At 40.4% G+C, this 19,822-nt stretch overlaps 1 protein-coding gene across 2 annotated transcripts in view; it reads left to right on the top strand.

The window, feature by feature from the left end:
- The first annotated feature begins 3,595 nt into the window (after nucleotides 1–3,595).
- The window catches only part of RAB5A (RAB5A, member RAS oncogene family), a 29,930-nt gene continuing 13,703 nt past the window's right edge, over nucleotides 3,596–19,822 (top strand). The window contains exons 1-2 of one of the 2 annotated variants that reach the window (XM_060149544.1): nucleotides 3,596–3,995; nucleotides 7,034–7,289. In XM_060149544.1, coding sequence (XP_060005527.1) covers nucleotides 7,127–7,289 — 163 coding nt within the window. In that variant the 5' untranslated portion in view covers nucleotides 3,596–3,995; nucleotides 7,034–7,126. The remainder of the gene's footprint in view (nucleotides 3,996–7,033; nucleotides 7,290–19,822) is intronic. The other variant, XM_060149543.1, reaches the window with a different exon arrangement.

Below are 19,822 nucleotides of genomic sequence, written 5' to 3'. Positions count from 1 at the left end.
TGTAACACATCAGCAAGCTGATGACACACCCACAGGCGCCGTGACAGTTCCAAGACCAACCATAAAGGTCAAAAAGTGGGCGGTGGCCCCATTCCTAGAAATCCCCATCTCTTCCCCAAAATAGCTGGAATACTCCTCCCACTCTTTAGCCTATGAAATTACCCACCCCTATAAAAACTGACAACCCCCCTACCCTGGTGCTCTTCTCACCTTCTGAGATGGCCCACACTCTGTCTATGGAGTGTGTTTCTCTCTAAATAAATCCACTTCTTACCTATCACTTTGTCTCTCACTGAATTCTTTCTGCGATGAGACATCAAGAACATGAGCTTCATTAAGTCCTGAGACTAGGTGTGATCTCCATTAAAAGACCATGGGTTCAAGTCCCAATCTGGGTTTTGGCTGGGTTTGGGTCCCGGCCTGTGGGTTCAAGTCCCACTCCAAGTTACACGGTTTCAGTAGGATCTCCCATTTGCTACTAGAATGTATCCAATTATCAGTTCTCCTCAGTTATCCAGAGTTAGGGGGAAAAAAAACACAGGCCTATTGTGAGTGGCAGTACAAGAGCAAAGCTTTACTGTGGCATTTCCATCTCTCCAAAATTACTACTGGATCTTAGAGGTACCAGCCACTGGAGCAGAACTCCCCAGGCAAACATTATGACTAAACTATAAAATACTGTGGAATATATTCATGAATACAGAGAATTGGGGTTTTTTGGCCTTGCCTCACAGCTTGCAGGATCTTAGTTCCCTGACCATTGAACCCAGGCCCCAGCAATGAAAGCACTGCTAACCTCTGGAAAGCCAGGAATTCCCTCACGAAGGAAGTGAATTAAAAGACAAAACTGGTAGAAAGTCGGACTCCCCTGCTGGTCCAGTGGGTAAGACTCTGCTCTGTGCTCCCAACGCAGAGAGCCCGGTTTCGACCTCTGGTCGGGGAACCAGATCCTGCATGCCTGCCACAACTAAGAAATCTGCATGCCTCAACAAAGATCCTGTGTGCCTCACCTAAGACGCGGCACAGCCAAAATAAATAAATATTTTAAAAATTGGTAGAAAGAAATGAATGAGGAAGCAATACCCTAGAACAATGATGGGGAGTTCCTAACAATGTATAAATTTCAGCATCCAGGTGTTATTTGTGAGGACTTAAGTCAAATGTTCACCATTCTAAATGTAATTAAGCTTGGGAATTCCCTGGTGGTTCAGTAGTTAGTGACTCAGTGCTTTTACTGTGGAAGGCGGGGTTTTATCCCTGGTCAGGGAACTAAGATTGCACAAGCTGCATGGTGTGGCCAAAAAAAAAAAATGCAATTAAGCTCACAAATTTTGGGGAGTCCCTATGATATCAATCAAAGTTCCTCTGAAAGGAAGTTAAATCATGAATAAATTATGGTCCTGGTCCTTAAGAACTTTAAAATCCTAATGGGAATGAAAGCCTGAGGAGGAAAGTCTAGGCAGGTACTCTCTAACTGTAAAATAAGGCAGATACATATTAGAACTATTACAGACAGTAAAGTATCATGAAACTACAGGAAAAAGATCACTAAATCCAGTAGAAGTAGCCTCAGATGCCATCCAGAGGAGTTGGCATCCTGGCCAAGGTGAGACCTGCAGTGATGAGAGGTAGTGGTATTCCAAGGTGCAGAGAACAAAGTGATCAAAGATGCCAAGATGGAAACACACAGGCGACACTCTGGGAACACAGAGTAGACTGGTATGATTAGGTCACAAGGCAAGAGTTTGGGGAGAGGGAGGCTTTAGAAACAGAATGAAAGAAACATGGGTTGGGACCAGAGTTGAAGAACTTTGTACTCTATTCAGCAATTGCATATTTTTGAGTAGGAGAGTGACTGGCCAAAGTGTAAAGAATGGGTTGAAAAGGCAGGAGTGTGCATTAATTTCAGCTTGTACAAATACTACCATGGCCCAGGCTTTGGGATTAGAGCTTAGATTTGGGATTAGAGAATTTTGGGTGACAGAATGGGACAACGAAGAGCTGAAGATGATTCTGCTCTTTCAAGTCTAGGTGACTGGGAGGCTGTTAATACCAGTCACCAAGCAGAAGCACATTTGGGATGGAATAGGTTTGGTTTGGGGCATACTGTTGACATGCCAAAACTGATGTGACATATCCTATTTCCTGATTATTCCTGGGATTGTCCAAGAGGTATCACCATGACTAACATACCATATTGGAACCACCCCTTGGGATAAAGTGCCACAGACACCGTTTGCACATGACACATAATGTTCTTGGGGTAACTGGGAGGTTGATCTGAAAGGCTGGCTGTTCAAGGGTTCAAATCACCTTCATTGCAAAATGTTGACTGAGCACCGACAGGATACCTTAGGCCAAGTACACATCTAGACGATCAAAACTGATGGCCACACGGCAGGGCTATAAATAGTAAACAGCAAACTGAAAAAGCAACCCTCATCCTGAGGAAAAATCGATTTAACATTCTCCCAAATTCCGAAAGGAATTTTTTGTTTTGTTTCAGATGCCCAGCCAGGGACTGTTGTGTGAGATGGAGCCAAAACAGCTTGCCTTAAGTAGGTCTGCAATGGAGGCTAATGAATGTATTGGGTTCTTTTACTGGAACTGTGCTTAAGAACTCAGATTCTGGAGCCAGCCCGCAGGTTAGAACACAATTTCATCACCTACTCCGCGGTGATTTTGGACAAGTTACACAATCTCTGTGCCTCAAATTCTTTACCTGTAAAACAGGCACGGCACATTCGTGAATTCCACAGCCACGACTGAAGACTCCTGGCTGCCAGCTGCTGTGCTAGACAGCGGCGAGGACCACTTTGGGTAGGTAATATTCCAATGTAGAGGGAGGCGGACGATAGAGCTAGTTTCAGAGTGAGAGCCCCATAGCGTAGGAAGAAAATGGGATAATTCCTGTAAAGCGTTTAGTGCAGTAACCCGCGACGGGAAATTCTTTATAAAAGCTACCTATTATTTTATAACTTGCCCCTTCGCACCCAAAACAGGTAGGCTCTCAAGAAAAGCAAGTTATTGAAAATGTCCCCGCCTAAAGACAACTTTCGGGGGTCGGGGGAGGATCGCATCCTCCTCCCTGGAGTCAATGCCCCTTACCTATCCACCAATCCCTAGGGACGTGTTGGAAGGCTCTCTTGTGCTAGAAAAGCCCCCACAAAAAAGCCCCTAAGCCGAGGGGGCATTGTTGGGCTGTTGCAGAGGTAGGGGAAGGGGAACTGACAGCTAATATTCACAGAGAAAACTTCGCCGCCCCACACCGCCTGGGAGTAACAAACCCAAGCTCTTCTGGGCTCCCCCTAGAGCAGGCCGGCCAAGGAGTGTCCCCGCCTCGTCCCCGCCCTCGGCCACGGGGAGCCACCGACCCCCGCCCAGATAACAATGGCGCCGACGGGGGCGGGGCCGCGCGCGCCCCGGGGAAGCGGGCAAGGGGAGGCGGCCCGCGGCCGTAGCCGACCCCGCAGCTCGCTGGGGTCACGTGACGCGGCCGCCCCGCCCCGCGGCCCAGCCCGGACTCTTAAGGCTCTGAGAGGGGGCGGGGGAGCGGATAGAACGGGCGGACGGGGAACGACCGGAAGTGACGAAGGGGCGTAGTCTGCGACGTGCGGCGACGTGGCGGCGAGGCCGGCGCCGGGCGGCGGAAGTGGCTACCGCGCTGGGACTGGAGTGTTTGTGTTTTGGTTAGCGAAGGAGCCGGCGGCCGGCCTGAGGGGAGGAGGGAGGAGGAGGAAGATTTAGTGGGAACTCGAGCGCCGGCGGCGGCGGAGGAGGAGAAAGCAAAGAGGAAGGCGGAGCGGCGAGAGGCGGAGACGGAGACCGACGGGGGCGGCACCGCGGCACGAGCCCCGCACCGTCCAGTCTGAGGGGAGCGGCGAGACGAGGAGACGCGCCACCACCACCGCCTCAGCCTCAGCCTCCTCTCAGGCTCCGCCTGGGACCTGCAGCCGGAAGCTTCGGCGCCGCGGCCCCGCGAGCTGCGGACTCAGGTAACCGAGCCGGCCCTCCGCCTGCGCGGAGCGGGTCGGGACCCCGGGTGGTCCGCGGGCCCTGCCGGCGCGGAGTCCTCCGCCCTTCCCTCTCGCGCGTCGGGGCCCGAGACTGGAGATGGGCCGAACCCGGCGTCTCGACCCACCGGCCCTGGTGACTCATCCTTCGAGGGACTTCGGAGGCCAGGATTTGGGGACCGGCCGAGGGAGCGACGGGTGTCACCCTGTTCCCTTCTCAAGATGGCGCCGCGAGAGAGGGCCGGAGGCCGCGGTTCCGCCTGCTCCGTCCTGGCAGCCCGGGGTTGGGGGGGGGTGGTCTTCGGCCAGAAGCAGGCCGGATTCCGGGGAGGAGGATGGGAGAGACGGCCCAGGGGCCTGGCGGAGCCTGCCTGCTCGGGCGATCGGAGCTGGTGTCAGTTGCTCAGGTGCTCTCGGAGGAGGAACTGGGGCTTCCAGCAGGTGTGAATTTGGGGAGCTCCGCCTACCCCCCGACTCCCTGAGCCGGGTAATGGAGGGAGGAGGCGGCTCGGGAAGCCGGGCTGTCTAGGGACTCTTGTCTCATCGTTGGAAGGTGGTGAACCGCAGCCTTAAACAACTCGGCACAACTAGGTCGCTGAACACACTCACTGGATAGAGCCCTTTAAACGTGCTCTGTTGTTCGCCTCCCTGGAAGCTGGTTATCCTCCTGAGACTCAGACTTTTTCAAGCTCTGAACGTCATAATTCACATATTTGGTTTTTGTTTTTTGCTGAAGTGGTGCCTAAGTGTCCAGTCAATTGCTTTTCACATAACTAGTAGGGAAAAAACCCACATGGACACCACTGCGGTAATTCAGGACAGCTCAGAAACTTTATTCTTAGTGTAAAATGGGGATACTAAAAAGAGCTCGTAGGGTTGCTGTGAGCCTAATTCATAGGATGGTGCTTGGCACAAAATAAGTACCCAGAAACGTAAGCTGCTGTTAGTTTTCATCAAGGAGCACCCAGGAGGACTTTAACTCTAGAATGCCAGGTGTTTTCAAAAGATTTAAAATGCACTTTGTGCAAAATCTTGTGCTTTTGTGAAACAAAAGTTTAAGTAGTGAATGCAACTATTACAAAATGTAACTTTTAACCTTAATGTTATGCTAACTGTATATTTATAATTAGATTTAGATATGTTTTGTTTGAGATCCTTGGAGGGAACTATAATGCAAGGCTTTAAACCTTAAAAGACAAAGCTAAATCATAATCTTTTTTAATGGGCATCTGATGTTTTCCGTGCAATTTTGGGAGGACTGGAAATTCGGAGCATGTTGTCCTTGATGAGTAATTCAGTTTGCTGTTTTGTAGGTAATCAGACAGCTGAAGTGTTTTAGTTGCTATCGTATGTACTATCTGAAGGTGTGGGTGCATTTTCAGTCTACCTGACTTTCTTTTGATACTTGGTCATTATTTCATCAAAGGGGCACTTTAATTGCCAATTTTAAATCCCTGCTGTGTGTTGACCACTGTATTAGAAACTTTTTACATATATAGTTTCTTGTTTACTTCCCACAGCAGTTATGAAAGTTAGGTATACTGGAAATAGAGGCTTTGAAATGAAAGCACTTGCTCCAGCAGAAATTGGTATAGCTAGCCAGGATTAGATCCCCAAATCTGATATGTTTTTGGGGTGGTAGGAGGATAGATGTGGGGTTGGAGCATTTTTTTATTACAGAAAATTTTTTAAATGTACAGAAGTAGGAAGAATAGTATAATGAACCCATCACCTTAGCTTCAGTTATTTTATGGCCAATCTTGTTTTATTTACGCCCCCATTGTTTGGAAGCAACTCAGACCTATTATTTCATTTGTCAGTATTTCAATACGTATTACTAAAAGGTAAGGACTCTTCAAAGCTGCTGTTTAGGTAAGGCAGAGGTGATTTTATTGCCATGAATGTAAGGTCTCATGGATATGTTTATTAATGAGTTCGTGGTCAAGAGGGATTCTTGTATAAACTAATTTCATGGGTAAGGCAAATATCTTATTAGGTACCTAAATGAAATAGAACAGTGATTTGAGAAGGGGAATCACCAGATTTAATGTTATTAGCACATGATCAGCTTTTGATTAAAGATGGAAGAAAACTATGATGATTGATTTGTGAATAGATTGGAAAAGAGTTCTTTGAAAGTTCCCTAATTCTTTGAGATTGAAAATTAGCGTTCTTAGATAATAGTAGAAGACATAGAAGTTGCCCTTCAGGCTAGCTTTTTCTAGATGTGTTAAATAGAAAGTAACGACACATTTGTTAGCTCCAGAACTACAGAAAAGTATAACTAAGACACTAATTCACTCACCACATAGAGAACCACAGTTAACAGTTCCACGTCTGATATACTTGAGCACATCAGAAAACAGTTTTAAGTCTTTTAGGCACCAGACACACCACCTACTTAATACATTTGTTGCTCCAAAACTACCGTTAAATAAACAAAAAACATGTACTGTTTAACAGAAGCCTTCAAATAATAATGGCCAACATTTATTGAGCTGTTACTGTGTTCTAAGGTCTATTCTAAGAGCTTTCCACTTATTAACTTAATTTTACTCAAAACTTTTAACCTAAGTACTTGAGTCACCTTTCAGGTTGCCAGGGTTTGAAACTCAGCTCTGTTGAAGCTCTGTCACAGTAACTGTGTGACCTCAAGTTACTTAACCTCTCTGTGCTTGTTTTCCTCATTTTTAAGGATTGTAATAGTCAACTTTATAGGATTGTTGAGTGGCTGTGTTAAGTACTTAAAATCACCTGGCACAAAATTGAGTCTTTGATAAAGGTTAGCTTTAAAATGTTTTAAAAGCCTTGATTACAGCATGATTTTAGGCTCAAATCTCATGCCTTTACAGTACTGACAAAGGTAGTGAATTAAACTAAATGACACTCAGTGTCTATTAGAAGTTATAATTGTCATGCAATAATGTGTTACAGGCAGAATTTACCAAAGTGATTAATAGTAGATTTGCTTTGTTTTGCTGATTTGTATACTTAATTACTTCATATTTGTTTTTTTACAGGTTTCTCTACCTCCAGAAAGAAAAAAATTGACACCTTGCATCCTGGAAGTTCATTTAAGAGACTGAAATTAGGGACTTCTTTCAAATTTGGACATGGCTAATCGAGGAGCAACAAGACCCAATGGGCCAAATACTGGAAATAAAATATGCCAGTTCAAATTAGTACTTCTGGGAGAGTCTGCTGTTGGCAAATCGAGCCTGGTGCTTCGTTTTGTGAAGGGCCAATTTCATGAATTTCAAGAGAGTACCATTGGGGGTAAGATTTTCTTTTATCCCTTCTTCATTTAATTGAATCATACGTTGACAAATAAGATTTTGCTGTTCTGATTGTATGATGATAGGTATTAAGTAGGTCTCAGAGTGAAGAGCTGAGCAGCAGGCTCAAGCTTTATAACTTGGTTTTTGTTAAGGTAATGTTGTTTAATATTTCGATTTACTGGTTATCCCCAAGATGGTTATATGGAAGCTAAAACACAGATGTAAACATGAGTGGAATCAATGTCCCCAAGTATAAGATTTGATTGATATCTTTCTTGATAATGATTAGAAGCTTCTTCAAGTTAATACATGTTTGTGCTGAATTATATTGGCTTTAGAATGAATAGTGAAAATAGTAAAAGTAAATAGTAAAAGAGTTAACATTAAAATTCTAATTCTAAATAACTGAGGGAAGAGAAAAAGTGAGTGATTAATGAAGAGGGACATGAAAGGGAAATGGGACCTGGAGAGAAAGATGGAAGGAGAGGGGAAAGAGGTAGAGTAAGCACTGCTTACAGTGTTTTTGGTAAGACTGAGGCAAGGGGACGGTAAGATACAGGACAAAGAGGAGACAACTAACAGAGCATTGCTGTGAATAGAAGACAAGAAATTAGATAATTGAACCTCATCAGAGAAATCCACAACTGTATATAGCAGCGGGGCAAAACAGCCTTTTTTGGGCGTCAGTTTCATCTGCCAAATGAAGCTTTTGAATTAGGTACTGTGTGGACAGCTTTAAGATCCGCGGTATTTTGCAAGGAGTGTGTAACTAAGCAGTACCATATTTTTTCCAGGTATTTTATACGTTTTAAAGTCTTACTTTTGAAATATGTAAGGCAGATACCCATTGGCATGTAGCAACTTCTTGGAGTCCGTCTTTCAGGAGCATAACTTTATGCTATGCATTGAGTATATGTTCTCAAGTAAGTACACTTGAGAATTTTATTTGTAGTTTCAGATCCTCCCAATAAGATAAATTACAGAACTCTAGTATCTCCTGGCTTTTCCCTACATACAAGAAATGTAGTAGATAAGTGGTATTTCCACTTTAATAGACTCAGCAGTATAACAGTGATTGTCAGCCCCCTCCATTTGTATGTCATGTTACAATGTGATCCCATTTTAGTATTTTATGGTTTTTATAATGGATGAGCATCAAAAGTATAGTCCATACCATGCAGCTTTTATTTTGATTCAGAAATCTTGGTATTTTAAAAAGCTTTAATGAAGTGTATCACACGTTCTTTGTGGTTTCTTTGTGAATACATTTGTGTGTGTGTATACCGTTTAATAATGAAATATAAAAATATGTATACGTATGATTTAATAATGAAGTATGACCTCTCAAGCTTTAGCCTCCTCCAGAAAGCAAATTGGGCCAAAGTTAACTAGCCCACATGGTAGGAAGAGTTTTAAAGAGTTTGAGGTTATGTCTACCCACCTTAAACTGGTGCAAAAAGTTAGTCATTATAACTGCTTTTTGGCAAGTGATTGTCAGTTGCAGCATTTTCCAAAGTACATATGCATCGTAGGCAAAATACCTGGGCCGATATGTTTGGGACTTGCTATGTGCTAACCCTGCCCCCCTTCACAGTGCATATTAAAATAACAAAAACACTGAAGTACTGTAGTAAAGAACTTAACTCCTGGGAAATGTAGCCTAAGACTAGAACTTTGTTTTTGTTTTGGTTACTCCCGATTATCTTCGAAATGTATTTTTTCCTAATGACATCTAAGGAAGGACATTTAAAAGAGAAATTTAACCCCTTATCAGTTCATCAACATAAATATACATATTCTCTGATATGTGTGTATGTGAGTGTATATATATATATATATATATATATACACATATATATATAAAATCTCCATTTCCATTTAATACCAATTACCAATACCAATACCAATTGTCTACATTTCATTAATGAAATTGTCAAAAGGTTTTCATTCTAACACATAAAACTTCCTTAATATTTTCTACGAGTACAGATTGAGCTGGCTTTTTAAACCAACTTTAGGACTTTACATCCCAATTTCTATGTTAATGGTTACTGGCTGGATACCTTTCCACTATGTTGACCACATATTAATATCCTTAGGAGGTATGACAGTGCCATTATGATTACAGCTGTGAGCCCTGGATTTTTTGTTTGTTTTTGAGAGATAACTGACATAATATTGTGTAAGTTTAAGGTGTAAGACGTATTGGTTTAACTTGCCTACAGTTGAGCACTGTTTTTTTTATGCTCTTTGCTAGCAGCTCTTCACTCTTAAGGACTAGATTAGAATCTAAGCATTTAAGGATCTCAAGGTTTGAGCTATTTAAGGTCTGTAACTTGTAGGTAATATGTCTTTTTGTTTTGGCTGATGTGTGGTAGGAGCTGTCTAAAAATGAACCTGGCCAGATGTTTTACATTTCATCTGTTCTTTATTTTTTACTTAACTGTTGATGTTTAATAACATTAGTTGCGGTCTGAAGAGCTCACTTAAAATTTTCATCTCTGGTTGTGTTGTAAGGTGGAAATCATATACTGCACTCTTGAATTTGTGTATTCTAGAACCTTATATTCATCAAGAACATCAAGGTTTCTTTAGTTTTTGTGGTTCTTCCTAAACACGATAGCTTGATTTAAGAATCCATGTTGTCTCACAATACCCCACACCCCTGCCCCTTGGCTCTATAGCACTCATAATGAGATAGATAGTTAGGTGGTGGGTTTAGCGCTTTGGGGAGTTCTAGCTTATTTGTAGGGGTTTTAAGTCTGCATGACATTTACGTTCCCATTGTTTGTCTGAGACTAGCCCATAAGGTTAGCAGGGAGCATTAGGCTCAGAGGGTTGTCATCCTTCTTGCTATTTCATCTGGAGGCACATAGCTCTTCAGTAAATACTTGTTGGATGTTTGGACTGGCCATCTTTCATTTAACACCTTGAACACCTAAAGATTTATCTTAAGTTTTAACAAGTCTTCCACGTGATTCTAGTACATGCCAAAGTTTGAGAACCCCTGCTTTCTGTGTTCTGAGGAGCCAGTATTACATTTACACTACATATTAAAGTTCTCCCACAAATGGAATAATTGCTTTTCTTTTTTTTAAACTGTAGGATTTTTTTAAAACTTGCTGTTCATCTAACTCCTGCAGTTTGAGAATTTCAAGTATTATGTACTTGGTTACATTACATATTAACCTGTTATTTCTTTGTATGGGAACCCCTTCCTGTTAACCTGCTAGGCCTCTTTAAGAGAGCATGGCTCCTTCTCTGTTCCATCAAGGATACCCTGCCTTGTCTTTACTTACGGGAGTTAGAATATCCATAGTTTTCAGTTATCTGTACTGATGCTGTTCCCTTTTATTGCCACAAATAATCAAGGACTGGTTATACACGAAATTAAAGAAATAAGTGCCGCCTTTTTTAAGCTATTTTCAGCAGTTATTAACCCTAAGTAGAGTGTCTGAAATAATTATTTCAGGGTTGTTTTTACTGGAAGAACAAAGTTTATTCTATATTTAACATCCGTCCAGTTTTCTCTAAGGGGCTACCAGGACTTGTTCTTCTATTCAGATTCAAAAACATCTGGGGGAAAAATTATTAAAATTAAGAAAAACAAGGTTGGTTTCAAAGTTATTATTAACAGTCTTTTACCTTACCTTATCAATTTACAACCAGGACCTTCTTAAGAGTCGAGCGTGTGGTTAAGAAAGGGGTGGCGAGCGGCTCTATATCCACATTGTTTGATTTAAAATTCTAGCTCCAGCACATACCACGTATCATCTGAGGCAAGTCATACCCAGCTTTATTTGTGTCTTATATGAAATGGAAATAATAGTACCTTACTTGAGGTTTTTGGTAAGGATTAAATGAAAGTGCATATACATTTCTTGGCACAATGCCTAGCATTGAGTAAAATGCTTATTAAATATTAGCTATTACCATCACCACCATTACTTTTTGCTGAGTCATTTTTATCACTGTTGATATTTTTGTTGTATTGTCATGACATGACATTATTTTAGAACCGTGACTTTTCCACCTAGTGCAGAGCATTCAATTTAGGATTTGACAGTGTTAAAGAATTTTATGTCCAGATTTTCTCCTCTTGGGAGATAAAGTTTCTTATTAAAATTTATAGGAACAAATGAGATGTAAAAACCTTTATGAGCAGGTACTTCCTAAATTTGAGCCTTTCCAAAAATGGAGTTTTTGCAGATTCCTTCAAGTAAATAGCATGAACATATACAACTAAGTTTCTTTAAGTTCTGTATGGTAGATTCTTGCTTAACCCTCCCACCATTTGTTGATTTTCAAAAAAGCGGTTATTTATGTATGTTACATTAAATGCCTGCTCCCCACATCAACTAAGATATTTTGGAAGTTTTCTCAGAGAGAGAAGTTACACAGTTAGATAGAATACGACATGTATGTACATACTAAATTTGCTTCCTAAACTGAAAAATAAAAGCAGCTAGAAAATTTAAATCTGAATAACTCATATTTTTCCTGTAGTAGTAAGCTTCCTACTATTGCCCTTCACTTGTTAGCTGTAAGAAAGACTTGTTTGTGTAATTGTAATCTGTGCATTTGTTTACTTCCTTTATCTTTTTGCATCTGCATATTGTTTTCAATTAAAAGTACTTTTGAGAAAGGATAGAAGACCTAGGGACAAACCACCAGCATATAGTTTGCAATTCATGAGAAAAATGCTTTTTGAAATATTCATTATTCTTTCTGTTACAGTGAGAGTTAAAATTTGTGGGAGTTTATCTTTTGGTTCTAACTGAAAGAATATTACCTTTCTGCATAATAAAATTTCCTTCTAGAAAGTACATATTCAGTATTTGAGATAGGTTGTATTACTAGGAGAAATTGGTAAAGATTTGGTATTTTATATGTTTGTACCAGTTCTGACCTAAAAAATTTTAATAGTCTTAACATCAGTTATTCCCCAGTGTTCCAGTTTAAAATGTTATCATATGTGGCTACTGAAGCATTGCTGTGAATTAGGAGCCAGTAAGCTTAGCTTCAATCCTGGCTTCCTTTTACAAACAGCACTGTTTACACATTTATAAAATGAGAAGAGTAAGCTAAATAAGGATTCTTTTAGGGCAGACTTTTTTTAAAGTGTGTACTCTCCTCCACATTAAACAATGCAATCAGTATAGTTAAACCTTTTCTTCCTCTTAAAATTTATTTCACAATTTGGGATCATGAACGTCTGTTTTTGCCCTGTCTTACTTAATTCATCGATGCCCTCTGGTGTTGCTGAAGTGTTCAAAGCTGTTTGGTAGAATGATTTTGCCAGTTAGCTCTAAGTATGGTGAACTACTTCTGTTGATTCACTAATTTGCTGGGAAATAAGATTATCAAGCTTTTCAGAAATTCATTTACTCAACAAATTTACCAACCTCCTAGCACTGTGCTAAATATTAGAAACCAAAGTTAACCTTTCCACCTTTTGGGTCTTACACCATAGTAATCTGAGGTTACTTATATGCAGTCTTCCTTACGATGCATGCTGAATTAATTCATCATTTGGAGTTATCATTGAGAGCCTTTTGTTGCCAGGCCTCTTGGTGGCAAATAGGGATGTATTAGAGTGAGAAAGGCAGCAGGAGTAATTCCAGAGGCGTTTGATTTTTGATCATTGGCTATTTTGATGTAAACATGAACTGCAACTACCAAATTACTAAATTCCTCAAGATGAGAGTGAAGTCACATATTGGATTTTGAAAATAAGAAATAATCCTTAGAATTTTACAAGTGTTGCAAAACAGTATTTGAGGGAAGTGCTGGTGAACAACATTCACCCTCTTTTCCAGGTAATATAGATGAGGAAGGGTAACAGCAGGATGAGGAACCAGTCATTTGTGGTTTTAGCCTGTTTGCAAAGCTGAAGATAGCAGTCACTCTTTGGATTCAAAAAGAAGAGATACCTTGATGATATGGGACTGTAGTCACTCTAATGATCAGGCACCTTCAGTGTTTCTCAGTTAAAAAAATAGTTACTTAGGGATTTCAGTGGTTCAGTGGTTAGGACTCCTGCTTCCACAGCCAGAGGGTGCGGGTTCGATCCCTAGTTGGGGAATTAAGATCCCACGTGCCATGTAGCACGGCCAATAAAAAAAAAAAGTTATTTATCCTCACATAGAACGAGAGCCAAGAGGGGTTCCACTTAGTTGATACCAATTCTATTTGAGGTGTAATGTGAATGTATCTTGGACACATAGGGTCCTTTAATATTAGAGGGCTTGAACTTGAACTTAGACAATCCTAACTTTCTCATCTATTGTATTCATAAGTAATTTGTAAATTTTAGAAAAATGTGACCTCAAGGAAGTACAGGGTAATTTTAGGATAGCTTGTAAGGTAATTTTTAAGTTAGCTCCATGTCATATGATGCAGTCATAGAGCTTATACAGCATTCTCACAGTGTCATCTGGACCTTACCATAGCTATATGAGGAAATACTAATCTTATAGATGAGGAAACTGAGGCAACAAAAGTGATTTGCCTGAGGTTTTGCAACTAAGTGACAGCTGGGATTAAAGACAGATCTTTCTTCATTGCCACCTGTATTCTGGAATTGATAAAGTTTAGGGTCAGGATATGCATGACATAAGCATTCTGTTATAAAATGTGTGGTACTTGGCAGGTACAGAGCCCCTTATATATCGATTTATTGATATAAGGAAAATAATGTGAAAGTATTTTTAAATAAAAATTCAAATCACTCATGTTCCAAAGTGAGCACCACTGTGTTCATTTTTATGCCCTCCACATGTATCACATTTTTATTATTTCATTGATTTGTTCTTATAAGTCAAATCTCAAATGGTTGACATCGAAAAGTCTCCCTCCTGTCTTCTACCCACTTAGTTCTTTTTCCCAGAGGTAGTGTTACTTTGTCCTTGCAAAGTTACTATTATATTTATATCTGTGTATTTTCTCCTTTTTATGCAATTTGAAACATACCAGACCTACTGTAGTATACTTTTTATTTTTCACTTTAATACTGTCCCAGTTATCTACTGCTCAGAAACAAATGAACCCAAAGCTTAGTCATTTAAAACAATTATTATCTCTTTTGTTTCTGGGGGTTGAGTGGGCTTAGGTGATTTTCTGATGTCATGGGTGGCAGTCAGTGCTGGGGCTAGAATCATCTCAACACATCTGGCAGCTCATTCTGGCTATTGGTTGGGACCTCAGCTGGGGCTGTCAGCCAGAACACCTGCATGTGGCCTTGCCACCTGGTTTGGGTTTCCTCACAGCATGATGGCTGGGTTCAAACATGAATATCCCCAAAATACCAGGCAGAGGCTGGGTAGCTTTTTATGACCTACCTCCCAGAAGTTCACATAGATAGTGTCAATTATGTTCATATCACAGGCTTGTACAGATTTGAGGAAAGTGTCAGTGTCATGTTGTCACAAGAATGTATGTGAAATCTTCTGGCCATCTTGGAAAATACAGTCTGATTTGTCATATCATTTTATGAAGAGCATCCTCATTTTTTTCTTGACTGTATCAACATTCCTTTGAATGGATCATAATCAATATGCTTTATCAGTTCTAGTTTCAGATTTGCACATTGTTTTATATTTTGGGACGTTAACAGTGCTGCATTGAATAATTTAATTCATAGTCATTTCTCACATATTCCAAGTATTTCTGTAACATAAATTCCTCGAAGTTGATTGCTGTGTCTTAGGTTATATACTTTTGTAATTCTGATACATTTTTCCACACCGCCCTCCAACCAGCAACACACAGAATGCCTGTTATCCTATTTTACTAACTCAAGGTAGCATCATACTTACAGATCTTTGCCATGCTTATGTACATTGATCTCTGCATTTTTGGTTTTTTTTTTTTTTTTTTTTTTCCCCCAGTATGCGGGCTTCTCACTGCTGTGGCCTCCCGCCGCGGAGCACAGGCTCTGGACGCTCAGGCTCAGCGGCCATGGCTCACGGGCCCAGCCGCTCCACGGCATGTGGGATCCTCCCAGACAGGGGCATGAACTCGCGTCCCCTGCATTGGCAGGCGGACTCAACCACTGCGCCACCAGGGAAGCCCCAGAACTTTTATTTTAAGCTCACTTAGTGGATAGGCTTATTGCTAAGCATTAAAAGAGTCACTTTCAAGGCCAGTAATTTTTTTAAAGTCTGGTAGATTTCCTTGAGACTTGGGAAGTATTAAGTGCTAGGTTCTTAAACCAAATGGAGAAGGGATATCACTAAGGAGAAGGGGGAAAGAGGCCTCCTTTGCAAAATAGCCAGGGCACAATCCTTGCACATTATCTTTGATTTTCTTTAGTTTGAAAATTATATGCCTGGGAGTAGAATTTTCAGCATTTCTCTTTCTTGGTGTTCTCTGAGCTTTTTGGATCTGTAATTCGGTGTCTGACATTATTTTGGGGAAATTCTCAGTCTTCATTGCTTCACATATTCTATTCCTTTCTTCTCCTCTGGTATTCCCGTTATGAATATAGTACACCTTTTGTAGTTGTCTCACAGTCCTTGGATATTCTGTTCAGTGTTTTTCAGTCTTTATTCTCTTTATATTTCAGTTTTGGAGGTTACTATTGATAGACCTCAAGGTCTGAGGTTCTTTCCTCAGTCATGTGCAGTCATCTAATAAGCCCATCAAAGGCATTCTTTATTTCTCTTATGGTATTTTTGACCTCTGGCAATTTTGGGGTGTTCTTAAGATTTCCATTTCTCTGCTGACATTGTCCATCTATTCTTGTATTCTGTCTTTACCATTAGGGTCCTTAGCACATTAATCCTAGTTGTTTTAAATTCCCAGTCTGGTAATTCCAGCATCTCTGCTGTTCCTGGTTCTGATGCTTGCTCTGTCTCTTCAAACTGTGTTTTGCCTTTTAGTATGCCTTGTGATTTTTCTTGCTAGCTGGATATGATATACTGGGTAAAAGCAAGTGCCATAAATAGGCCTTTAGTAGTGCAGTAAAGAGGTGTGTGGGGGGGACCATTCTACAGTCCTGTGATTAGGTCTGTCTTTTAGTGAGCCTGTTTGTCTAAACAGTGAACTTCACAAGTGGTTATCAGTTTTTTCCTACCCCCCTTGGATTGAGACAGGATGGCTAGAATGGACTGGAATTAGAGATTTCCCTTCTCCCACATGGAAGGATAGAACTGGCTTGAGTTGGATATTTCTTCCCCCAAGTCAGTTAAGAGTCTGATAATACTCCAACAGGTTAACTAGTTAACTAGTTTCTCATGGGGACAGGCTTTGTTAAGAACATGCTAGTCTGGTTTATTTCAAAATGGTTCCTTTTCCTCCTACCTTGCCAGAAGCAGGCAGGGATTTTTCTCTGATATGTACTGTGAGAACCTGATCAAGTTCCTGGATGTAAAACTCACAAAAGTCTGGTGCCCCCCTCCTCCCCTATGTCTGGTGGGTTCCCCTGGAGTTTTTAACTCAGATTTGTCCATACCTAACCTCCAGCAATTTGTCAATTACAGTTTCCTACACCAGCACTGGTTTCCTCAGGTTTCTGCCCTTACATGTTGTGGTTTTCTGTATCCACCTGGCTTGTCTCTCCAATTTGGGGGACAACAGATTGCCCTGTGACCTCACTTCTTTTTCAGATCTAAGAACAACTGTTGATTTTTCAGTTTACTTAGGTTTTCATTTGTCAGGATGGAGTGGCGACTTCTAAGTTCCTTATATGCAGAACCAGAAGTCATCTTTGCTTGCACATTATAGGAATTTTTTAAAATACTGTTTAAACTATTTAACAAAGTGTCTGTTAAATGTCTTTCATGGACATATATCCCTTAAAGCTGAGTTAATTTCATTAACTTTTTCTCTTGATGTTTGTTGGGGAGCATTTGTCTGTTACTAGCTAATAGCTTTTAACAGCCTCTCCCCTTTCTCCCATTTCTTCACCTTTCCTCTTTGTGATGTGTGCCTTCATTCTGCTTCCCAGTTTAGTATTTGGAACATGATTGTTATATAAAACCCATCAGGTGAGTAAAGACTTTAAGGATTGTGCCCTTGGTGTGGTAACCACAGACTCTCAGCCTTGAAGGTTCAAATATTGGTTTTATCAGTTCATTCTAGGGTGATTGGGTTTGGGATACTAACTTAATACTAACCAAGTTCAAACTCCTACGACTAATTTTAAAACAGTGTACATTAATGTACTATCAGAAATATTAGTATGATAATGTTCAACTAGTGACATGTGACTAGCTTATGTCCTGGCTAGTGATTCCCTTAGAAGAGTTGGGTGTCCTTTAAGAGTAACTGTCAAGCTATAATAGTAAAAGGAAAACACATTGACCTCTGTTACTCCCATATTATTTCTGAAAAAAATTGCATGAATTCGTCTTTTAAAAAGTATATCTTCCTCCTAGATAATGTTGGAGAAAAACTGATCCTCATTTTGCATGACTTCATGCAGACTTCCCTATGTATCATTAATATTTTCCAAGATTGCGTTCATTTGGCAACAGTTATCTTTAGATGTTGCTTGAATGATTTTTGTTGTGGTAAAATACACGTAATAAAAATTTTACAGTTTTAACCATTTTAAGTGTGCAGTTTTATGGCATTAGGTATATTCACATTGTTGTGCAAACATCATGTCCATCTTCAGAACTTTTTTATCTTGCCCAACTGAAACCCTATCCATTAAACAATAACTCCCTATTTCCCCACTCCGCCCCCCACCTGTGGCAAATACCATCCTACTTTCTGTCTGAATTTGACTACTCTAGGAACCTCACTCATATAAGAGAAATTATATGATAGTGTCCTTTTATGACTGGCTTTTTTCACTTAGCGTGTCATCAAGGTTCATCCATCTTGTAAACGTGTCAAATTTTTCTTCCTTTTTAAGTCAGAATAATATTCCATTTTATGTATATACAACATTTTGCTTATTTTATCCTTTGATGGACTCCTGGGTCTCTTCCACCTTTTGGCTATTGTGAATAACGCTGCTGTGAACATTGGTGTACAAATATCTTTCACATCTTTTGGACATATATCTGGAAGTGGAATTGTTGGATCATATGGAAATTCTGTGTTTAGTATTTTTGAAGAATTTCTATACCGTTTTCCACAGTGGCTGTACCATTTTATGTTCCCGCCATCAGTGCACAGGGGTTTCAATTTCTCCATATCCTGGGAACTCTTGTTTTCCCTTTTGATAATAGATATTCTGATGGGTGTGAAGTGGTATCTCATTGTGGTATTGATTTGCATTTTCCTGTTAGTGATGTTGAGCATCGTTTCATGTGCTTCTTGGCCGTGTGGTTGTGTGTGTGTGTGCGTATGTTTTTTGGTTTTTTGGCCATGCTGCATGGCTTGTGGGATCTTAGTTCCCTGACCCAGGGATCGAACCTGGGCCTCAGCAGATAAAGTGCCAAGCCTTAACCACTGGACCACCAGGGAATTCCCAGCCATTTATCTTTGGAGAAATGTTTATTAAAGTCCTTTGTCCATTTTTTTAATTGGGTAGTTTGGATTTTTGTGTTGCTAAGTTGTAGGAGTTTTGTGTATATTCTGGATATCAGTCCTTATCAGATGCTTATTGGTCTTTAAGAATGAGTTCAATATGATGAGTATTTATATAGATCATCTCATAAGTTGGATTTACTTTGGGAATATGGCCATCTTTTTATTTTTTGTTTGATTAATTTATGCCATCTTTATTTATTTTTGAATTTTTGAATTTTATTAAATTTTTTATAGAGCAGGTTCTTATTAGTTATCCATTTAATACATACTATACATACTATGTCAGTCCCAATCTCCCAATTCATTTCACCACCATGACCCCCTGCACCACTTTCCCCCCTAGTTGTCCATACGTTTGTTCTCTACATCTGTGTCTCTGTTTCTGCCCTGCAAGCCGGTTCATCTCTACCATTTTTCTAGGTTCCACATATATGTGTTATGCGTTAATATATGATATTTGTTTTTCTCTTTCTGACTTCACTCTGTATGACAGTCTAGATCTATCCACGTCTCTACAAATGACCCAATTTCGTCCCTTTTTATGGCTGAGTAATATTCCATTGTATATATGTGCTACATCTTTTTTATCCATTCATCTGTTGATGGACATTTAGGTTGCTTCCATGTCCTGGCTATTGTAAATAGAGCTGCAGTGAACATTGTGGTACATGACTCTTTTTGAATTATGGTTTTCTCAGGGTATATGCCCAGTAATGGGATTGCTGGGTCATATGGTAATTCTATTTTTAGTTTTTTAAGGAACCTCCATACTGTTCTCCATAGTGACTGTATCAATTTACATTCCCACCAACAGTACAAGAAGGTTCCCTTTTCTCCACACCCTCTCCAGCATTTGTTGTTTGTAGATTTTCTGGTGCCCATTCTAACTGGTATGAGGTGATACCTCATTGTAGTTTTGTATTTCTCTAATAATTAGTGATGGTAAGCAGCTTTTCATGTGCTTCTTGGCCATCTTTTTTCTTTTTTTTTTTTCTTTTTTGTGGTACGCAGGCCTCTCACTGTTGCAGCCTCTCCCGTTGTGGA

Source organism: Lagenorhynchus albirostris, chromosome 5 (genome assembly GCF_949774975.1).
Source record: "Lagenorhynchus albirostris chromosome 5, mLagAlb1.1, whole genome shotgun sequence".
Taxonomy (NCBI): Eukaryota; Metazoa; Chordata; class Mammalia; order Artiodactyla; family Delphinidae; genus Lagenorhynchus; species Lagenorhynchus albirostris.
This window is presented reverse-complemented; position numbering and strand designations above follow the sequence as displayed.